The sequence below is a fragment of the Folsomia candida genome, unplaced genomic scaffold, assembly GCF_002217175.1.
Source record: "Folsomia candida strain VU population unplaced genomic scaffold, ASM221717v1 Fcan01_Sc002, whole genome shotgun sequence".
In the NCBI taxonomy this organism is placed as follows: domain Eukaryota; kingdom Metazoa; phylum Arthropoda; class Collembola; order Entomobryomorpha; family Isotomidae; genus Folsomia; species Folsomia candida.
In genome coordinates, this window is record NW_019091194.1 from 13,690,926 (window position 1) to 13,712,850 (window position 21,925).

The following is a 21,925-nucleotide window of genomic DNA, read 5'->3' on the forward strand; positions in this document are numbered from 1 at the left end:
CGTAAACATTGAGCTTGTCAGCTGAGCTATGCGGAAGTTTCACGGGGCATGAAAAGAGAGTGAGTCAGGCGGCAATCATTCGTCTCTATTTTTGTCACGGTTAAAAAACGCATGGAAAATTTATAGTTATTTTTGAGCGGAAAGTGAAATGTATTGAAGTCCACATCCGGTTATTTTACGGAAGGGTAAGTAAGAATATATTGGTAGCTTATCTGATTACTAACTAATGGACGGCACAGCAATGTCAACTGCTGTTACAAATTGTAACTTACAATAGTGATGCAACATGATCCTTAAAAATAAAGTTCACGTGTTATCAAAGTTTAATTGGTTATTTTTTATATAGATTATATATGGTTGCATACGAGCAAAAGATACGTCGGAGATCAAATGTCGAAAAATAATATTGCCAACGACCTCGTTTTGGTTTTGAACGGGTTGTTGAAGGTGGCCCGGTCTGGTGCTGTCATACATAAAAGTAACGTCGAAACAATTTTGCGGAATTCCAATGTTAGGAAAGTCGTGGAAAATACACCTAGTTTATTTATAAATGTAAGATTTACTATTTTTTCTGTACGATAATATAAATACACTCTATGTGCAATTTTAAATTATACTTTAAATGTTATTTTTAAATATTTATAGAGTGTTCCATCGGATTTTGAAAATACCATTCAACGTGCATCCATGATTCCTGTGGGAATTTCTCAATTTGCTACAGTTGCACCAAAGTATATCCTCCCTGATAGGCTGACAAAAAGACATGAATCAAAAAACAAATCAGAATCAACAAACTTTATCCCGGACGAAGAAATTCTAAATATTCGGGAGGAGGACTTGGAAGGACTTTATATTCAGTCATTGGGAGTAGAAATTTTACAACAGAATGCGGATGGTAAAAGATACTGTGAAGAGGAGGAGAAATCTAACAGTAATAAAAATTGTGGAGATGAACATCAACAAAAAGTGGGATCTTTAAGTAAACCTAGTTCAATTTCTAGTTCGCATACACGAGGCGATGATTTAATGAATGCATTAGTCGAAGAAACGTCCCGAGTACTTCAACAGGATAAAACGAAATCAAGGGCGCCAATGGCTCCAAAATTTATGCAGTCATCAATAGTGGGTAATCCCTTGCCGTCACACTTTTGTAATGATGACGTCCAGACGTTATCTTCCATTCCAATTCAGGAGGAACAATTAATACCTTCGATTACTGAAGTCGTCGCTCCAACCACCGCTCGTCCAACAAGTGAACCAATTAAAATGTTAATTAAACCTTTGTCAAAGAAGAAACCAGTTTCTGTAAGTATCTACCTTATTGTTCTTGGTCAAATCCAATCACTCACGAGTTAATAAATTAATTTTAGCAATTGAGTGAAACCTCGAAACAAAGAAAAGTTCCTTCAACCAGGATAAGCCGACTTGTCTCGTATGGAGGATTGGCTGCGGGTCTTGGTTTTGGTGCTCTTGCGGAAGTTACGAAAAGGTCACTCGGTCTTGCAAATCCGAGCACTGACGGATCGTCACTGTTGGACTCGAATCCATTTTTAACAGAAGCCAATGCTACAAGGATTGTAGATACTTTATGCAGAGTCAGAGGTATGATCACGATAGAATGAAACATTTATTATTTTTTTCTATTTCTAACAGTTGTTTACTGTTTATGAAGGAGCTGCATTAAAAATCGGACAAATTTTGAGCATTCAAGATAATTCAATGTTGAACCCAGAATTACAAAAAGTATTTGAACGTGTTAGACACGCAGCCGATTTCATGCCTGATTGGCAAATGGAAGTATGTATATTAGTTACTAATATGTAACACTTAATCCAATATGCCATTATTTAAGATTAGTCGACTGACTGACTATCAGCAAATCTAATCGTAATATTGCTAATCTAGAGAATTCTGGTATCCGAATTGGGTATCGATTGGCGAGAAAAGCTTTTGGAGTTCGATATCCGACCATTTGCTGCTGCTTCGATCGGACAAGTACATCTTGCAAAACTACCTGATGGGCGACCCATTGCTGTTAAAATTCAATATCCAGGCGTTGGCGAAGGAATCAGTAGTGACATTGACAATCTCATGGCGGTTTTAAGTGTTTGGAAAATAATACCTGATGGTGCACTATTTCTTAAATTAGTCTCATGTTTTGATTTATTATAAATACACTTACATATATTTAATACCTATCCATCGTTTTCAGGTGTATTTATAGATAGCATCATTACTGTTGCCAAACGGGAACTGTCATGGGAAGTTGACTATATAAGAGAAGCTAAATGTGCAAAACGGTTTCGAAAACTACTGGAACCACACCCTGATTATTACGTCCCTGATGTTGTGGGTATGATGCTAATCAAGTCTATTCTGAATTTTAAACGGTGCGACGATTAATAAAGTATAACAATACACAACTTTAATACTACAGATGCACTGACAACTAAACTTATTTACTCGACCGAGTTAATTGAAGGCATTCCAGTAGACAAATGTGAAACCTTGGATCAAGAAACTCGTGACCGAATATGTTTTCTAATGTTAGATCTATTTTTTCGAGAACTTTTCGAATTTCAATTTATGCAGACCGATCCAAACTGGGCAAACTTTTTATATAACACGGAAACGAAACAGGCAAGAATTTGTTATAGATAATCAATATGCAACAAGCAATTATAACTATATTGCCCTACAGATTGGACTTTTAGACTTTGGATCATCTCGAGAATACAATAATTCCTTTGTTGACAAATACATGAAAATTCTGGAAGGAGCTGCAAATGCAGACATTGGAAAAATTATCCATTACTCTAGAAAAATTGGATTTTTATCTGGACACGAGTCTAAGGTTTGTCAAATATATAAAAATACGACAACGTAATACTACTACTTACTAGTATAACCAAAAACGCATAATTTGAACGGATGTCATTATTCAGGTGATGGAAAATGCTCACACGGATGCAGTATTGCTATTGGGTGAAGCTTTTAGAATCGGGGAGGAACCCTATGACTTTGGGAAGCAGGATATTACTATGCGAATTCAAAGATTAGTTCCCGTTATGGTCAAGGAAAGACTGGTTCCTCCTCCTGAAGAAATTTATTCCTTACACAGAAAGCTATCTGGAGTCTTTCTGCTGTGTAATAAGCTAAAAGGGAAAGTTCGATGCAGGCAAATTTTTGAGCGAGTTCAGAAAAATTATCAATTTGATAGACCCGACACAGAATCAGAAATATAAAGAACAGAAATATATTGATTTGGCAGACAGGGACTGCATGACTGTATTCATATTTCCTAAGTGCTAGTCAAGAATATAAGGCTATTATAAATCCTTAAAAACAGATACAGTGTCATTTATTATAAGATATGATAAGATATTTACTATAAGAAATTAAACCATGTATACAAGAAATGTGAAGGTCTGGAAAAATCAAACGCGAGGAACTAAAATACGATAATCACGATTCTAGGTTGACTTCACCCCCATACAATTCAATAAACTGCAGTTGTACACTGGTGACAATTTCTTCAATAACTCTTCGCCACTGAGATTCTTGAGGCAGGGTCTTGTGCTTCCTGTTGAGAAAACTTGATTAATACTTGATTCATATTATTGTCGCCATAAAAAATGACACTAAATACCTAGATATATATTTCAACAGCAGATGTCCTTGCTTTATATACCCTCGTTGAATAAGGTCACGAAAAAATCCACGCAGAGTTTCGGCGTCCTCCGAGTCATAAATTGTAGGATCATAAAGGCTGGAAGAAATGCCCAGTCGAATTACATTTCTAGTCTCTTCAACACCGACTGCACCATTTAAAGCAGGCATCACAGTACAAACAGGCTCTGGGGGCAATGGCATATATGAGTTGTCCGTCCAGAATCTGTGTATGTCGAACTTTTCCGCAATTTCATGTGATGGTATTGAAGGTGGGCTGGTATCATGTACTTCAAAATTTAAACGACGTCTGCTGGACAAGTGAGTGGACTTACTCTGACGACTTTGGAATCTCCTTTGGCTAGTTGAGCTACGTGGAACGGATAGAATTTGAGGTGGGGTTGTACACTCAAACTCATCGTGCATGACCTCATCACAAACGAGATGAGACGGCCCTGATGCATCCTTTTTGCATTGCTCTGGATCCGACTTTTCCGTATCATTAACAATATGAGACTTGAGTGCATTGTCTCTTTCCAATGCTTGTCTGCTAGAACATGGCTCGTCTTGGGCCACCGTTACACTATCAATTTGACGCCCTTTTTTTGCCTATTGTACGAAACCATTAATACCATAAATTAAGATGTTAATAATAAATTGAAGTCTTTAATTCATAATCGTACATGCATAAAACGTATGTACCTCTTGGAATTGTAATAAGACTTCGTTCCTTATTGCTTCAGGTAAGGCACACAAATACGTTGGGTCAATCACATCTATTTCTGAATACGGATTCTTACTATCATTTATTCTAGTCTCGCTGGACATTTTCTCATTATTAGAGGGAGAGTTAGCCTTGGATTTTGTAATAGTTGTTGTAATATCATCTTCGACTGTATTAACGGAAATCGAATCCGAGTTTTGTTGCTGTACAAGAGAATAATCAATTTTATACTGTAGAGCTATTTCACGACCAATGTCTTCAGGTAATTCTCGTAGCACATTCAAATCAACGTCCCCTGTATCACTAATGGCACTTTTTAGGGCAGGCTTGGGTTTGGGAGACGCTTTGTTTTCGTCAGCCCTAACTATACTTTTGAAGTCCAATTTTCTTCGCTTAATATCTGGAGGGCTAAGACAATTTGCATCATCAGCTACCTGTTGCTGTGGGGGTAATGGTAAAGGAGTCACATTCTGAGATGCTAGCCCTCGCTTATTGGAAGACTTTTTAGCACATTCAAGCATTTGTCTCCCACGTGAAGATGCCAAGTCGAGTAGTGTTCGTTGTACTGTTTTCTTTTGATTGGAGGATTTGTCAAATTCAAATGTCAAGGTACTTAGTGAGAATCCAACCCCACGATAGTCGGCGATGGGTATTGGTAGTAACTTTACAATTTTCGATACTACGCGATAAAATGAAGACCAATCATTAGTAGGTTGAAATAATCGAGTTGACCTACATCAGAAGGACCATTTAATAACAAAAATGTCCATGTACAATGTACTATGAATGTAAGTAAAAGTAGGCATAATTTCTGGCTGACCTGCTAATGGTGTCAACTATACCGTGTCCACCTTGTTTTTTAGGCTCACCAGCACCTTTCTTGCGAGACATGATTCTTATAGAAAGTTGAGATCCTGTGGCTTGTGCCCTAGTCGCTCTTGCAGACAATTCTTTACAAAGCTTCATGAGGAATGCAAAAAGTTGATCAATGTTTGTAAATCGGATCCCAAAGTTTACGTCCAGAGAAATACTTTGTGGTCTATCAAAGCCATACTTTAATTCTGTCGGGCCTATTGCTTTGCAAGACCTATGAAACAATTCGATGAGAATATTGTTACATATTTTTCTTTGCGCTTTACATTTTATAATGTTGTTAATCTCTTACTTTACTATATTCTCTGCAGTTTTAGGACCAACCACTTTACTCAAATTCTGCATTGGAATTTGCAACAAATCTTTACAAGTTTTAGCATTGAATACGTCTTGCAATTTTGACTCAGTACTCCAACCAATGCCTGCAAATGCACATAAAAATAACCAACAACTTTTGGACCTTTGTCGTGGCGTGCAGCACACACACATAATTGATAAGAAAATGTGGGGTTATACGTACCAGGAAGTTCTCTGACTTCTAAATCTTGTATGAAATCTTGTGCATCTTCCACTTTTAGATGATGTACTCCGTTTGGTTTAGCTTTTTTGGTTGCCAATTTTGCGAGAAGTTTGTTACTACCGATCCCCACAGAAGCGGTACATTTAACGGCTTCCTAATAATTTAACGTGATTTAATAAACGTATTAAAATTCGTATAGGAAATTTAGGTTAGCCAAATATAAAAGTAAGTATAAAGTCATACGAAAATTTTGGTTCTAATAAATTCTGCCAGATCTCGAGGAGATGATCCTGGGACTTTTTTCAATATCGGTGTCGCATCGATAACCATTTCGTCTACACTAGAAGGCTCAATGTCCAAAGTGATCCTAAAAATGAATAGAAACAAGTAGTATTTATTTCATGCATTACTCATGTCAGGCAGTCTTTAGGTTGCCTACTCATCAGATCTCATCTTAACTTAGTTACTTGAGTTCAACGTACTTGGATACTACATCTAAAAATGTACCAGATACGCGTCGATATTCCTCAAAATCATAGGGAATAACTTCCAATTCGGGGCATAATTTCATTGCATCTGAAACCCACATCCCATTTCGGACCCCAAATTGTCTGGCTTCATAAGAGGCTGATGCAATATCTGACATTGAACTACTATTTTTCCCCGTAGAATGGGTAACCACTGTGGGTTTGCCTCGGAGGTGTGGTCTGCTCAGTAGCCCCACCGACACAAAAAAGCAGTCCATGTCAATGTGCATCAAGATAACTAAAGACAATAATAATTATATTAAAAACCACCTGTTCAAATGGTCCAGAATGCATTATAATAAGCAATAATACCTGAATCCACAAGAATATCTGACACGCTAAAATTATTATTTTGATCGTTTTGATGTTTAAATTCATCAAAATATTCGAAAGTATGTGAATCAATCGCTTTTCTCAAGGTTCCGATTTTGTTTTGCATGTCCTTCTTTTGATCAGAAATTAAATGGAGTCTAGAGTTGCCAAAAAAATCTTCAAGAAACCCATCTTCTGCAGCTGTTTTAATTTTCTTCCCATTTACGGGGGCTGTGTGTGTGGACAAAGATTCGTTGACTTGAATAAATTCTTCAAGTCCTCCTGATTCATCATTTTCAGGCATAATTTGACTGTTGACTGCATTATCTTCATCGCATGGAAGTAAAGCTTCATCCTGGACATTATTGTCTTCGTTGGAAGGAAGTTGTATTATATTATCGTCGTCATCATTAGAAATACTAGTAGTGTTAGCAGCAGGATTATCTTCCCCGGTTGTATCACATGCAACTGATAATACGCCAGCCACATCCACATCTAACGACTCGTTTGATTTAGAAATTCTAGAAATTGACGATTGTCCACGTTGGTTCCCCATCATTTGAGTTAAAGTAAGTTGATTGTTTTCTCTAATTAAAAATACAGCAAGGGTTAGGAGGAAGGGATTCTCATGATGTTTGGTTAGGTTAGACTTTCTTACTTATTAAGGTCATATAGTAGATAATCTCGATAATTCAATTGAACTCCTGAGTGGAAAATAATATATATGAAATAGAGTGTTATTAACACCGAATTTTTCTTGACTCACCTGCAGCGATACTATCAGTAATCCACTCGGGTTTCACTGTAGTGCCTCCATATAACCTAGGATAAATGTATACATGCTTTTAAATGTATGCACGCATATTTGTATATAAGCATGATCCGTACGATTTTGACGATTTTGACAAATTGGACGCAATTATAAAGTCTGTTTTTGCATTTCTGTAAGGATGAAACTGTCCCCCATACTGCACAAATAGTTTTCGTAGCTTAGGTTCCGGCGGGTCTAAAAATTAATTAAAATTGATTATACAAAATCAGGATCAAATATAAAAATATACGTTTTACATACCTGTGTATCCATTTACCTGCAATGCAACGAACAAGGTGTACATAATTGCAATGCTTTCGAATGAGATAAGCTAAGGGACTGTGCAAAAAGCATGTGAGCGATTTGAGGGGAACTAGGGGCCAATGCATCCTATCCTTCCCATGTAAATATAACATGGCAAGCATATAGGTCGCACTCGAGGGATTGGGGCCAAAATTCTCCAAATCAATCACATGCTTTATGCAATGCATACTAAAATCATACTGACTTCAACTACAACAAAGATTCAATTAACTTAATCACGAATGTAATAATTAATTTCAAATGTTACTTACGTAAACGGATAGTCCGTTGAATAAATTTATACCCGATGGAGGATCATTTCCAATTTTTTTAGAAGAATTTTTATTCAATTGAAGGTCTAATTTAGCCTTTTTCGCTTCCATGTAGCCTCCCTAATAACTAAATCATTAATACATGAACTATTTTATTTAGCTTCCGTGTAATGACGATGACATACCCATTCTTCAAAGCCATTGCAGTTGTTGGCGTCTTCCCTCCTCGCCCGATTTTTTTGCTTAATAGCAGCATTCGTTGTGGTGGTCGAATGTCCATTCAACACGGTCCCGGTGTAAGTCGAGGATGTGGTCGCCGACGTATCTCTTGATGTCGTGATGTCGACTTCCGTCGTATTCTTCATCCTCAATCTGGTTAATATCTTGTCACTTCATAATGAGCTTCCACAATGACAACTTCAAAATCCATTTATATATAGCGTCAGCGTCCAAGAACAAACAATAATAAACGTGTTAAGACTAATTTACCTTCACCTTTTCATATTAAGACTTTAGACCTGGGAAGAAGAATTGAAACACAACCTACAGCTACTTACCTCACAAATAATTACAACAAAGCTAAAACATTTCACTAAATTTGAAATTACAATTTAGAAGAGAAATAACAACAGTAAATAATACAGAGACATGTAGAAAACGAAAGTGACGACAAAGGAAATTCCGCTCGTTCGTCTCAGCTGACCCGCCGGGATCCAGCCTTCCAGTCAATAATATTAGTCATAGTCATTTTCAGGTATTCAGGTTAATTGTCGAATTGGAACTTGAAATTAACTGCCAATTGTGCTGTGATTTAACTGTTCTCCTAGCAAAAGTTCTACACTTGTTTCATGTAATGTGTAGAGACAAATTACATATTTATGACTGAAAAGTAAGCGTTTTACTCCTATCACTATTTTATGTTATCTAGTAGCTAATAAGAATTTCTTATTAAGAAACGTGGACAGATTATTTGCGTATTTACGAAATTACGAATGCCTCTAACTTCTTGGTGCCGTCATGATGAAAAGACTGGATGGGAAGGATATTTGGATCAGAAAATTCGAAATTTCGGAACATAAACGCCACAAAAAAGGATTCACAGCTTACAAAGTCGTATCTACGGTATGTTGCATTCATAGAAATTATCACAACATTTCAACGCTATTGAAGGAACAATCACACCCAATTGCATAATTTTTTGTTAGGTTTTTCCAAGGAATTTCCCCGATGGAGCTACAAAAATTACAGTGTGGAAACGATATAAAGATTTTAAAGCTCTGCATAAAGAATTGGAGGCCTTATTTGTTCAGTTGTATTTGAAAGGGAAATTCCCCCAATTGCCAACTGACAAGTTTTTTGGGAGATTTGATCATGATGTGATAGAAAGACGAAGAATAGCTGCTCTGGAGTTGTTGGAATTTTCTGCAACATTTCCACAACTATTCTTGAATAAAATATTTGTTAATTTTTTCGAGGTTAGTAATATAAATCTTCGTCGATACAGTTATGGAGTTATCAAGTTTATATAGTTTTACTTTATTAATAAATTTATTTAGGATGGTCTATATCCAAGAGATTTTGTTGATGCTGCTACCAGCACTGAGGACGGAAAAGACCAAAATGTTCGTGTTGAAGCCGAAGACATTAACTTTGAAGATTGTCTGATCCCTGAAAAGTAAATGTGATATAAAACGATGAAAATTTGATATGAGTTATTAAATGTGGGAAACTGAAAGAGTTTTTGATGTACTTTAGAGTGTGGCAAGAAGTCAACCCTGGTGAAGGGGTTGATGAATGTTCATCACCATCGTTTAGTGCTGCGTCCCCAGAGCCAAACTCAGTTTCTAATTTAGACACAAATTTTTCTTTGCCTATTGGTTCAATGGTTGACAATGTTTCGTCTGACAATATTAACCCAGTTCCTGATTCATCCGAATTAATGCTATTACAACACCATCCGGACCAGTTATCAATCCCTGTTGTCAACCATACCACACCGAATCCAATTGTAGTAACCTTTTCCGATATAGGCGCAAGTCTTCCCACTCTTCCAAATCATTCTAACAATGGTTCCAATTCACAACAAATATCAACTGCCGCTCCTTCGCCTTATTCTCTGTAAGTCATACACTACCTCCTTTCGTACTTTAATTTAGAAACACTGACAAGTCCTGCATGTGTCGTGTGAGTATATCTGTTATCATTTTTCCATAGTCAAGAAAGCAAGCATTCCTTCTTCAAAGGATCAACTACCAGTTTAAACGAAGACTTGAATTATTTGGAAGAATTCGATTTTTGTCAGAGTGAATCGTCTCCTCACATTCCAAACTCTTCGTCTACTTCATCGCTCAATACATGTGGTAGAATTCCAAAGACTCAGGATCTCAAGAAATCAAGTTTAAAGAAATATACTGGCTTTAATTTGTTTGATTTCTTACCAATTTTTACAAAAAAGCAAGACAAATTGACTGATGAGCAGAATTTGTCCAACTCGTTATCTTCCTACATTCGAGAGGCGGCTGGATTTATAAGTGTAGCTCAACATTATGAATCAGATTATGATTATGCAGCAGCCTTAAATTCATACACTGAAGGAATACGTGTGCTTTTGGAAGGTGCTCAATGTACGGTTTTAAACGACGCACACTTTTAGCTATTACATTGCATCTTAATTTATATTTTAAGTATATTAAGTAACTGATTATGGTTTAGGTGACCAAGATATTCAAAGAAGAGCTTTAGTCAAAAGAAAGGTTGAAAAATACTTGTCACATGCGGAGGAGTTAAAGCAAAAGGTCAAAGATTCTTTACCTGACGCTTCACTAGAATTACTTAGACCCGGAGTAGTCGTAAAAGTGAGTTATATATCTTGAACATTTTTCGAACCTTAGCAAATTTTGCGCAAATTAAAATTGTGCCAAATGAATTTCAGGAAGCATGTGTTGGGTCGATTGAATCTCATGCAGACGATGATTTCGTAATGATAAAAAGTAATGTAATATCTTCAAGCATCGAGGAGTTAAAAAACTTCAAAGTTGTGGGTTCTACATACAACAACATTTTGGTTGCGGTTGATATAACGGCTCAAGGTGGACCAGATTGTTTTGCAATTAAGGTAAGTATAGTAAATACACATATAATTTTCCTTTAAGAGGCAGAAAATACACTTGAATAAACTGCTTACAGGTTCTGAGAAAGTCATCGTCGTTGCTTGACCCTGAGAAACCTACCCTAATACCTAACACTATCCCCTTCATGGTGCAATTGCTTAAATGGTTTAATACTGAAGACGGTATAATACTTGTTCTTCAGTACGCGGCGGGAGGAAGGTTGCTCAACTTTGTTCAATCTTATCAAACGAAAGAACTATCAATGACTGAAAGCCAGATTCAAGGTGATCCAAAATTTCAAACAATTTTACCCACCCCGTCCTACCACTCGAGTTTACCGTCTAATGTCAATCTAGGTAAATAAATACATATACATAGTGTATTAGTGCTGTCGATTTGTTGAACGTGGAACAAATTGACTTAACTGACTATTGAGATTTAATTTGTTGATTTGTAGAACAAATCATGCTGGAAAATCAACCTATTTCAATAGGACACACGGACACGCTTACTACTAGTCATAGCCAGATCGAGAAAGAAAATCTTATGGTCACAGAAAAAGTAGCGTTAGATCAACTGCAACCAAAAATAAATAAAGTTCCATTGTCATCCCCTGAAGAGATAAATAGACAGAAATTCAACTGGGAATTGGAGTCAGTTTTACCCCCTTCAACTCCATACCCAAATACAGCTCTTGATCTCCAAACTGACGCTTTACTAGAAAACTCCAGAGAACTACTTAAAACCGTATCAAAGACTTTGGAAACTCAAAAGAAAGCTACTACCACTGTGTTAGACTCCTCGATCATTTCTACTAGTTTGGATATTCGAGAGGAATCGTCTCTCTCTTCAACCAATCGTTGCATGGTTGATGTTGACGACTCAATGAGATATAGCAACCCAAACATATCAATCCCAGCCGCTTTTATGGTGCCTAATCCCTCTAATAATCAAATAGAAGATTCTCAATGTAGCGCGACCCCAAGTTTGCCGGCACGAGCTATTCCCGAGCGTTGTGTCAAGATTTGGGCCGCAGAACTGGTTATTGCATTAGATAAACTTCATTCCCAAGGAATAACTTACGGGTAATAAAGAAATGGATCTCGTTTACCATCAATGGGAGTTTCAGAAGGATATTTAATGACATGCATATATATATATTTATTTAATTTAGAGATTTGGACATTAACAACATTTTGCTTGGTGACTCTGGTCATATTTTACTATCGTATAGAGCGTTTTGGAATGAAGTGGACTCAAAATCAGAATCTAATGACTTTTCTGCCCCAGAAGTTGTCAATGGATTAGGAAAACCTTTATGGAAGACGAATCCATCGTCAGATTGGTGGAGCCTTGGTGCTATTTTATATTTCCTCTTAACTGGATTGGTAAGTATATCCTTTCTCCCACTTACAATGGAACCTTTTTTCAAGCTACACGAGATAAGTTTAGTGAATTATGCTAAAAAATCAAGCTAAAAATTAGAAATGACGTGGTACTTATCTTTCCGTTGAATGGGAACTTGGGGGTCAAATATTTGAGGGCAAAGTTCACAGTAGCGGCCTGTTTTTTCTCAAGCGGGCGAGCGGAGGAGTGCAAATTTTCTCCTTCGAGGTCACTCCGCTCCCTTCACTCTCGCACGCTCGCACTTCATTCAATGCATATTATTTTTGACAAAATTTCACAATCTCGTAAATTGCTTCATACATTCATATAATTTTATATTTGCTATAAATATATATACGCTATATTTTATAAATTTTAAGTTATAATTTATTGAACCCATCGTCACTTTTTTATTACGGATCGGTGGATAGTAGGGCTTTAAAAAATAAATATAAAATTATACGAATGTATGAAGCAATTTACGAGATTGTGAAATTTTGTCAAAAATAATATGCATTGAATGAAGTGCGAGCGTGCGAGAGTGAAGGCAGAGGAGTGACCTCAAAGGAGAAAATTTTCACTCCTCCGCTCGCCCGCTTGAAAAAAAACAGGCCGCTACTGTGAACTTTGCCCTCAAATATTTGACCTCCAAGTGCCCATTCAACGGAAAGATAAGTACGTCATTTCTAATTTTTAGCTCGATTTTTTAGCATAAGTCACTAAGCTTATCTCATGTAGCTTGAAAAAAGGTTCCATTGTTAGATATGTACAACTAACACAATCAGTTAGTCCTCTTCACTTATGTCAATTCTTTACACAGACGGTGCAAGATACGCATCCCGAAGGATTGTACCCTGAAACAGTGATATGCGTTCCATCACTTAATATTTTAGAAGAACCATTGAGCTCTGAAGCAAAAAGTCTGCTTGTTGAAGTATGTTGTCCATTTTAATAATGCACTATTATATCACGATTGCTTGACTTTTAGTGCCTAGTTACCCTTAACGGTTGCGACAAATGGTCGAGTTACAAATAAAATAATTATTTTTAAAATAGTTGGTGTAAAAGTCCCTTACAAATACACCAACTACTTTGACCTTTAATAACTTTTGAACGGGCAGACATAGAGACTTAATTCTTAAAGATGAAATCATCGTAATTTTTAGCTTGATTTTTTAAGCTAAAAATTTCGAGGGTACTATTTCGAAGATTGAACTTGAAATCTCCAGTGTGCAGCCCGAGTCAAGCTCGCTGTTATCGGTCAAACCGACCATTTTGCATAGAATTTTATTGTACCAAATACATTTTACTAATGCACTTTACGCCTGTTTTTTGTCAAATAAACAATGCGTATTATGCATTGGTGAAAATTTTAACTAAATATAGGTTTTTAGCCTGAATCAGGGCTTATGTACCCGTTATGTCCGTCTGTCCGTCTTGCGATAACTGTCGTAAAACTAATCGTAGCAATATAAATTAAAATAGGAAAAATTTTCCGAGTTTATTAAGTTCGTGTTTTGTAATGGTTTATATACCAAAAATAAATCACAAAATTATATGCACATCGTTCATTACGAGTCCTGCTCTCAGAATAATGCCATCTTACAAGGCTCTGCAAAATTGTTGCCTTTTTAGCCTAAGTCAGTTCTTATGGAACCATCATGTCCTTCCGGAACACGATAGCCAAAATGGCTGAACCGATTTAGCTGAAATTTTCAGAACGGGTGAGACCGTAGGGCTTGATCCATACAGATTTTTCAAAAATATGTCACTCCACAAGTTTAAATGCATTTGGTACATTACAATTTCATGGAAAATGGTTGGTTTGACCGACAACCACAGAGTCTGACTCGGGCTCACTGGAGATTTCAAGTTTAATTTTCGAAATAGTACTCTCGAGATTTTTAGCTTAAAAAATCAATCAAAAAATTACGATGATTTCATCCTCAAGAATTAAGTCTCTATGTCTGCCGATTCAAAAGTTATTAAGGGTCAAAGTAGTTGGAGACTCAAACGCCCTTTTTGAACCAACGATTTTAAAATGAATTTTTAATTTGTAACTCGACCATTTGTCGCAACCGTTAAGGGAGACTAACGTTACCTAGATACTTAAAGTCAAGCAATCGTGCTATTATATCATTATATATTCATTAATTTTTGCAGTTACTACATTTTAATCCAACTTTACGCCTTGGATACTACGGCGTTGAAGAAATTAAATCGCATCCATTTTTTGACGAGTTTGATTGGGCAGCAGCGGAGTCAGTACAATCTGCATTGTAATGTAATGTATCATGCATTTTTTAAAAATCTTTTTACTATTGTCTTCTTTATCCTGCCATTAAGTTTTCGTAATTACGTTCAATTTGTCGTATAACGTTGAAAGTGCTAAAGATATTATTTTTGTAATAGTTCCGTTTAATTTGTTATGAACTTCTATAAAAAATATTTAATTTACTCAATTATGGATAACTTCAAACTTGGCCTTCATTATTTAGATTACATAAAGGACACAAATATTTTTCGACAATCTAAAGTGACACAAAACATGAAATAAAAATGAAGTTGAACATCTGTGGAAAAATTTGCATACGTACATCTGTACTAAAAGGATTATTTTATGCAATATAAAAGCATATCAAAAAGGAAAATGCTACATGTGTGTTCCTATATTGCAACACACTCATTTTTTTAGCTGCGACATGCATTATGAAATTGGTGACAAATTAAAGTCTAATCACTTATGACGTTATCCGTTGAAGTTAAATACGACATTATTACGGAAGAAATGGAAAGTGAAAAGTTTTTTGTTGTACCCTGCTGACGCTGTACAGCATCCAGCACATTTCTATTTAATTTATGGTATGGTTACATTGCATGACATTTCTTCATTTCAAAATTCAACAAAGTATATGTTAAGATTCAGTGGAAGTATACACTCTGACACGTAGCAGTTCTTTGCGCTTATACTTTCACCACCAACAACAGCATGCACCCACATATTTGGCCTACTAGTTGAACAGAATATTTATGCATGCATAACTAAATAGCAGGCTAACATGGGGACTAGTGTCAAATGATATGCGAATGAGGTGTAATATTGTGCAACGCCGAGATGTGAGGTGACTACATAGGATGGAGAAATGAAAGAATTCTCACATCTCGGCCAAAAATATTACGAAGAGCACCTCCCACCCACCGAACAAGACAAAGTTTTTGGAGAAAGGAGACGGGCCATCATAAAACAGAACACACATGACATGGTCCATGACATACATCTACTCCCTCATCTCTGGGTCGTCTCATTCTCATCCCCACATTATTACCAACATGCACACGAGGAGAAAGCTGGCTGGTGGAGAAAGCAGCCACCAAGATATTCACATCCCTTCTTACTCCCACATATTACATTACAACATTAGGAACCAACATCCAGCTGTTAGGACGTTTCATCATACTCAAAGTGGAGCATTTTATTTATGCACAGCTACATAAAATTGTCGTAAAGGTAGGTATGATACATAAATCTTGCTCATATACTCGTAAGAAAACGGGGACATGGAAATCCAATTTGAAACAACTTTACTGGGTTCTGCCTGTGTATGTATGCATGCATGTCGACTACTTGAGAAGTAAAAATATATTGGCCACCTGCTACCTGCTGCGAAAAAAATCTGCGTGTTCTGATCTGCTGCTGCAAAACAATGGACCGAGGGAGAAAGTGGGACAAGGAAACGAACGGTGAGACTGGGACTCCGTCACTTTCAGCTATTTAAAAAATTTCTCAAAGTTATATATACGAAACAAAAGTGGAGTGAATAAAAAGAAAATGAATTCACTACGGAATGCAAGAAAGTTTTCACTTAGCAGATGACGTTTCAATTTTGTGGGTTTTCTGTCATTTATATATGAAAACTTTATTTGACACTGTTGGAGCCATATCTTTTGTTCTATGTGGTACGTTATGTAACAATGGAGGAACTACAATAATTATGCAGCTTATAGTGAGAATATGGCTTTTCAAGATGTGGAGTGTGGAGAAAATAGCAAAATACGTAGTTTATGTACATATGCATATACAATAAGTATACAAAAATGTATATACATATCTAGATGTATGTATTTTGAATGTCCATTCCATATTGCGTTGTGCTGGTTGTTACGATTTGAGGACTTCATCTATAAGTTTATGGTCTGTGTAGCTCTATAATTGGATCAGGATTATGTAAGATCGGGAACTACGATCGGCTGCCTTCTCCCGAGGAGCAGACTGAAATGTCGCATTTTCTGCTTGAGCATTCTTATACGGCTTCCTCAAATCAAATGTTTAATATGAAAAGCTATATGTTATGGAATATATACTCTAAAAGTACTAATCCTTTTCCCTGTTTCATCAACATGAACGAGCTGGATTTGTTACACATACAAATCGTTTGCAATGCAATTGACACGTTTCTGTCGTGTAAAACTGGTACTGTAATCTGAAGAATTATGCATTTAGTCAAGAAACCGAGCCACATATCCACCCAAACATTTAGTACGGTCGCTTTACCACCAAAAACCTTCACCAGTTCACCCACCAGCAGAACAGCTCGTCAGTACGGAATCCATTAGCGTGTGTGAAATACTGCGAAACTTTTGTGAGCGACCAAGTGTTTCTGCAAATCTCCGTCTAACCAGAGTCACGATATAAATGTATCACGATGTGAATGTATGATTGTATACGTCTCATTGTGAAGCTGATGATAAAATAGATCTTGCTTTAGATTAAGAGATGAATCAATAATTGATTACGATTTGTGAATCGCGTGCTTCTGAGGCGTACATTGGGTGTCTATTTTCAGAGACTTTCTTAGTGGAAACACACAGCGAGGCACTTGACCTCCCTTCCTACTTCTCATCACAGCAGGCAGTTGGTACTTTTCATTTCGTGATCCTAGAGTTTAGCAAGAGTTTCCAGCTGAGGGGAGCGGATTGAATCGCAATTTCGCAATGATCATTGATCGCAAATCAAGACTTGAGAGGAATAAATGTGTTCTCGGCTCTGTGAATTCTGCTGCTGCTGCATGGGTCTCTCTCCGTCAGCCTTCTAATAGATGAGGATTGTTCTTGACTCCACGTTCTTGATCCGCGGATTCTTTCGACATACGCATTAGACTGCTACTCACTCCTTGGTTCGACAGACAGTTGAATTTGGATATCTTTCACTTTTGTAGCCCATCCATTCATCTAGCCAAACCCATGCCCATAATAACACGACTCTTCTTTGCACAATCTCGCCTCTCTCTCCTCGCCCTCCTCGCTTTCTCCCATCAGTCTCTCATTCTTTCGAAATCAGTGACGCAGAGAGATAAAACACTGGTCTCTCCGAGTAGTAATAGTGATGGATTGTGAAGATGGATTCAGTATGAGATCTCAAATCTCACTCAGTATAAGTTTCTATTACTTTCATTCACTTCAGTGCCACACTGCCACTCACCTAATCTCGAGATTGATCTCGCAAAGATCAACTTTGCGAAATGTACCGTTTTTTATCCAGAGAAAGTGAAAACCAAAATGAAGGACATTATGAAAATGGGAATGGGAGCATCTAACTACTATACATATTAAACTGTATTTACAATAATGTATACTCGATTGCGATAAAACTATGTAATGTTCCAAATTTATCTATATATCTATAATAATGCAATAATATCATGCTTGCTTCCTTCAACGGATGCAGTTACAATTATTCCCACTTCACTAGAGAGAGAGTGAGAGTGCACAACAATATGTGTCTCGAGCGTGTCTCAAGTATGGACTTTGGAATTCATTCACTTCTCTGGAGTTCGTAAGCTAAGGATAAATATGGCTGCATTATACATACTATTACATGCGTCGTATTTATAGAGTGTTGTTGTGACTGTTGGGAATAATGGTCAACTATATAAACGATATCTATTATAACCCTCTTTCCGTTTTAGAATGTCGTGCGGTGGTCCTCTTATCATCCACTTTAGATGATTCAGTTTCGATAAGCTGTTTTCAAAGTAGTGTTGAAACGCAGTAATGCAGTAATATGATACCAATAACCGGCAGACGTGCCAAATCTATACACCCACCAGCCTGTTCACCATCACCCCATAAAATGAGCCTTCTCTTCCCATTTGCAAACAATGCGATAAGATGAGTACGTACTTTGCAAGGAAAGGTTACTGTGTTGCTTTTGTGAGTGCATTATTAATAGAAAATACTTTATCTTTGCTCCAGTAAATGAACAACCTTATGTAAATTTCTAGAAAGTGGAGCACATCATTTCATTCATCTTCAAGAATCAAGAAAATTAAACCGTTCAGTATACCAACCCTACGAGAGTGGTTGTTAAAGAAAACTCATCTCAGTGGCTAGTACGTGATTGTACTGGTCCAACTTGTGTAAAATAATTCTATGATCAACAGCTAGACGAACTGAGAAGATTTATAAAGCCGAGAAGCTCTAATTCCGCACTGCAGAACTTTCACTAGAAATTCACATCGACATCATACCAGCAGCAGCATCACTCCCAGGCGACTGTGTGTGTAAATGTATGTGATACATACACATATGCGACCGTATGTGTGTACATACACACAAACGTAGAGAGAGGGAGAGAGGGCGTCCTGAAATAAAATAATCTGGGTGGCGAAATCGAAATCTGCTCTGCCTGGATTACCAAACTGGTGAAATGCAATGTACGTACGAGAAGGATGTGATACCGACCAACCAACAAACCAAGCTGAGACTCACTTCTTGCCTTTCTTGGCTTAGGTGTATTGCCACTGCAAGCATTTAATGTTGGGAGGCGAGTGAAAGTGAAGTTTTCTGTACAGAACAGACGTAAAGGAATCCCACTGGTTTCATTTTACTCAGTGCTGAATGTAATTTAATCACTTGGAAGATCAGATTTAAGTAAAAGTGAAAGCAGTAAAGTTTTCAATCTTTCTTAACGAGTTAGCACAACGCCGGAGACAACACGCTCATGGAATGAACAATTAGAATAAAATGCTGTGGAATTAAAATTCTCGTGCAATTGTTGTAATCCTATTGTCCTCATCGCACATTATCTTTTTGGTCCAATTTCAAAGTCTGTTTTCTTCTCAACTTCCATTAGTGAGCAGATCGTGTATCATGATAAAATATCTCAAAGTAAATACTGCAACAGTGACAAGAAGGCGTTAAGACTACGTCATCATGAGAATTATGTAGGTATGCAAACTGTATATGAATGGCAAAACCCGTGAACTATACCAAACGTGGGTAAATGTACTGGGCTGATATGATATAACCATACGCCTACGTTCAGGAGTAAGTCGTTTCTAAACCAATTGATCGATTTCGAAACACGTTACCTAAAATTAAAAAGAAATGAAGTAGGTTAAGCCGTAATATGTTTTTCCGATTTAAAAAAGTATTGTTTGTGCAGGAAAAATAAGCGAAAAACTAAAAACGGCCATAATTGATTAGTGTACATTTCAGTAAAAATATTCTTGAGATTCAAAATCGATCTAACGAATTAAAAATGACTTGCTGTTGAATGTTCGTTCTTTCTTTGGGTCTGGGCAGCACTTTATAATACTTATGAGTCATACAGTATGTTATTGGGTCTAATTTATCAAAAGTGTTTATTCACATCCTGGTGGTGAGCAACATTACTCTAAAGAGCAATGAATAGAGAATTTGATGCAATAAATAATTCAAAAGTTGCTAAAAGCATCCTTACTTCATGGTCAAATTGTAGTTGTTAATCCATCCATTTCGGTAGTGGTTTTCATATGTGAATAGTACTTAGGAACTTGCAAATCATGCACAGATCCTTCCTTCCAGCCATACACCCTTCATTGCCTCCCTTCAAATCTTCATCTATGGAATTTCACTTCAATCTAGTAAGTGCATAACGTATAAGACTGGGTGTAAGTAAGAAGGTGGTTGCTCGTACGAGATGCGTAATATTTATATGGATGGACTTCTCAAACAAATCGAAGACTTCCAACTTTCTTTCACAAATAATAATAATTTTCTTCTATCATTCTTGCGTGTGTAGGAATTTGAGACAAAGTAATGCAGGAAATTTTATTAATTAAAGCAAAAGTTTCCAGCAATAATGACGAAAGGGAGATGCTGAAACTCGGGTGCAAATGAGCCCAATATAATAGATCCTCTCTTTGTGCGATAGTTAATAGTTGAAAGCAAAAAAGCTAACTTTTCTCACTTTCTCTTCTTTATCTTGTTTTACTGTTGTTTGCCCAAGTAAACTAAACTTTTAGAGGGACATTCCCTCCTCACATCATCATCCTGATAAAACTGCTTTTTCATGCCCACACACCTTCCCTTTCCCATTTCTATCTTCTACCCTAGAATCCTGCCTACTGTAGACCTTCTTGGAGAAAGTTAGGAAGCTAACCGTCACAACACCTTTGAATGCCTCCAAGTGCATAGTATATCACTTTCCAAATGCTCACACACATATCACCGGTTAGTTAGTGAATATTACGAGTCTCGTCCTAGTGATAATGGCAACTTTGCAGTTAGTCAAGAGCGGAAGAACGAAGGGAGCAAGAGAGAGAAAGACTGAAGTTAAGTGCCTTCAATTACCTTTCATCAACAAGGGGTAGATTTCACAGTTTTTTATGATAGAAGTTCGCTGGCTACTTAAACACTGAATCTGCAATTTACTGGAAAAATTCAAAAGTAAATGCATGAAATTTTGTGGAGATAGACTCGGATAGATAGAATTCTGGAATGAATGAAAGTATAGAGATTCACAGTCCAAACTGGTCAGACACACCCCACCAAAAAGTTCCAGGAAGCAACCAGCAAGACAGCAGAAAAGTTTTGTGACTTTTAATCATCTTTATGCGAAAGGTGTGACACCTCATACGCTCTGATTCAGCCTCCGTCGCCTTGTTTTTATCTTTGGAAAATATGTCCACTTGGTTATGACATAGTGAATGTCGCCAACCTCGGCAACCACTATTTCCCCCAACCAACCAAGAAATCCATGTAAGCGAAATTCACCTCTTTTACTGAGCAAGAACTGTTATTGAAACTTTTATGTTCTCTTAGGATATGTACATATGCCCTGGATAGCTTTGGTACAGGAACATATTATTTTGGCATTGAATATCAGAACATTTCCGCTTTTCTGCAAAAGATAAATCGCATTTTTGTACAATTTTATGACCAACCTATATTTCTGGCGTGCGAATAAATGGGCCAACATTCTGTTAAAGTATTTTGTGAAATATTGTTTCTGGAAACAATGCACTGGATTTTGTAGGGCAGATTTGAAAGAGCAGTCTCCCCATGTTACGATTTTTGAAATGTGTATATAAAGAAAGTAATAAATTCCGACGACATAAAAATGCCAATAACACATCAACTCAAGAATAAAACAAGA

At 36.9% G+C, this 21,925-nt stretch overlaps 3 protein-coding genes across 8 annotated transcripts; 2 read left to right on the plus strand and 1 right to left on the minus strand.

The window, feature by feature from the left end:
* Positions 1–43: 43 nt before the first annotated feature.
* Positions 44–3,515, plus strand: LOC110843155 (atypical kinase COQ8B, mitochondrial). 2 transcript variants are annotated; one of them, XM_035847122.1, is made up of 10 exons: positions 44–185; positions 347–552; positions 646–1,305; positions 1,371–1,602; positions 1,673–1,797; positions 1,906–2,128; positions 2,213–2,353; positions 2,438–2,640; positions 2,702–2,854; positions 2,946–3,515. In XM_035847122.1, exons 2-10 carry the CDS (start codon positions 391–393, stop codon positions 3,243–3,245), a joined length of 2,199 nt encoding a protein of 732 aa, XP_035703015.1. In that variant the 5' UTR covers positions 44–185; positions 347–390; the 3' UTR covers positions 3,246–3,515. The 2 variants fall into 2 exon arrangements, with proteins under 2 accessions (XP_035703015.1, XP_035703016.1); XM_035847123.1 differs by lacking the exons at positions 44–185; positions 347–552 and having other exon boundaries at positions 790–931; positions 1,002–1,305.
* LOC110843154 (DNA repair protein REV1) lies at positions 3,258–8,744 on the minus strand. 4 transcript variants are annotated; one of them, XM_022089096.2, is made up of 16 exons: positions 8,569–8,744; positions 8,197–8,428; positions 8,012–8,131; positions 7,698–7,713; positions 7,514–7,631; positions 7,392–7,447; positions 7,284–7,329; positions 6,626–7,212; positions 6,269–6,551; positions 6,030–6,153; positions 5,787–5,940; positions 5,559–5,688; positions 5,214–5,480; positions 4,372–5,125; positions 3,650–4,278; positions 3,258–3,583 (listed from the first exon to the last, which is right to left on the minus strand). In XM_022089096.2, exons 2-16 carry the CDS (start codon positions 8,374–8,376, stop codon positions 3,466–3,468), a joined length of 3,582 nt encoding a protein of 1,193 aa, XP_021944788.1. In that variant the 5' UTR covers positions 8,377–8,428; positions 8,569–8,744; the 3' UTR covers positions 3,258–3,465. The 4 variants fall into 4 exon arrangements, with proteins under 4 accessions (XP_021944788.1, XP_021944790.1, XP_021944789.1 ...); XM_022089098.2 differs by having other exon boundaries at positions 8,507–8,744; XM_022089097.2 differs by having other exon boundaries at positions 8,501–8,744.
* An 11-nt stretch (positions 8,745–8,755) lies between these two features.
* LOC110844513 (ribosomal protein S6 kinase delta-1) lies at positions 8,756–15,094 on the plus strand. 2 transcript variants are annotated; one of them, XM_022090731.2, is made up of 13 exons: positions 8,756–8,900; positions 8,965–9,133; positions 9,217–9,486; positions 9,568–9,686; positions 9,767–10,129; positions 10,226–10,635; positions 10,724–10,866; positions 10,944–11,126; positions 11,198–11,477; positions 11,579–12,206; positions 12,356–12,509; positions 13,328–13,441; positions 14,671–15,094. In XM_022090731.2, the coding sequence occupies exons 2-13, from the start codon at positions 9,029–9,031 to the stop codon at positions 14,788–14,790; spliced, it is 2,889 nt and encodes a 962-aa protein (XP_021946423.1). In that variant the 5' UTR covers positions 8,756–8,900; positions 8,965–9,028; the 3' UTR covers positions 14,791–15,094. The 2 variants fall into 2 exon arrangements, with proteins under 2 accessions (XP_021946423.1, XP_021946422.1); XM_022090730.2 differs by having other exon boundaries at positions 8,757–8,900; positions 12,296–12,509.
* The last annotated feature ends 6,831 nt before the right edge of the window (positions 15,095–21,925 follow it).

Excerpts from the sequence above, each read along its gene's own strand:
- LOC110844513 (XM_022090730.2), top strand. The coding sequence starts at position 9,029 with ATGATGAAAAGACTGGATGGGAAGGATATTTGGATCAGAAAATTCGAA. Across the intron at positions 10,130-10,225 it reads GCTCCTTCGCCTTATTCTCT|TCAAGAAAGCAAGCATTCCT; the intron begins GTAAGTCATACA and ends ATTTTTCCATAG. Across the intron at positions 13,442-14,670 it reads CAAAAAGTCTGCTTGTTGAA|TTACTACATTTTAATCCAAC; the intron begins GTATGTTGTCCA and ends TAATTTTTGCAG.
- LOC110843155 (XM_035847122.1), top strand. The coding sequence starts at position 391 with ATGTCGAAAAATAATATTGCCAACGACCTCGTTTTGGTTTTGAACGGG. Across the intron at positions 1,798-1,905 it reads TGCCTGATTGGCAAATGGAA|AGAATTCTGGTATCCGAATT; the intron begins GTATGTATATTA and ends TTGCTAATCTAG. Across the intron at positions 2,129-2,212 it reads TTGGAAAATAATACCTGATG|GTGTATTTATAGATAGCATC; the intron begins GTGCACTATTTC and ends CATCGTTTTCAG.
- LOC110843154 (XM_022089096.2), bottom strand. The coding sequence starts at position 8,376 with ATGAAGAATACGACGGAAGTCGACATCACGACATCAAGAGATACGTCG. Across the intron at positions 7,330-7,391 it reads TACTGATAGTATCGCTGCAG|GAGTTCAATTGAATTATCGA; the intron begins GTGAGTCAAGAA and ends TTTTCCACTCAG. Across the intron at positions 5,126-5,213 it reads ATAGTTGACACCATTAGCAG|GTCAACTCGATTATTTCAAC; the intron begins GTCAGCCAGAAA and ends CTTCTGATGTAG.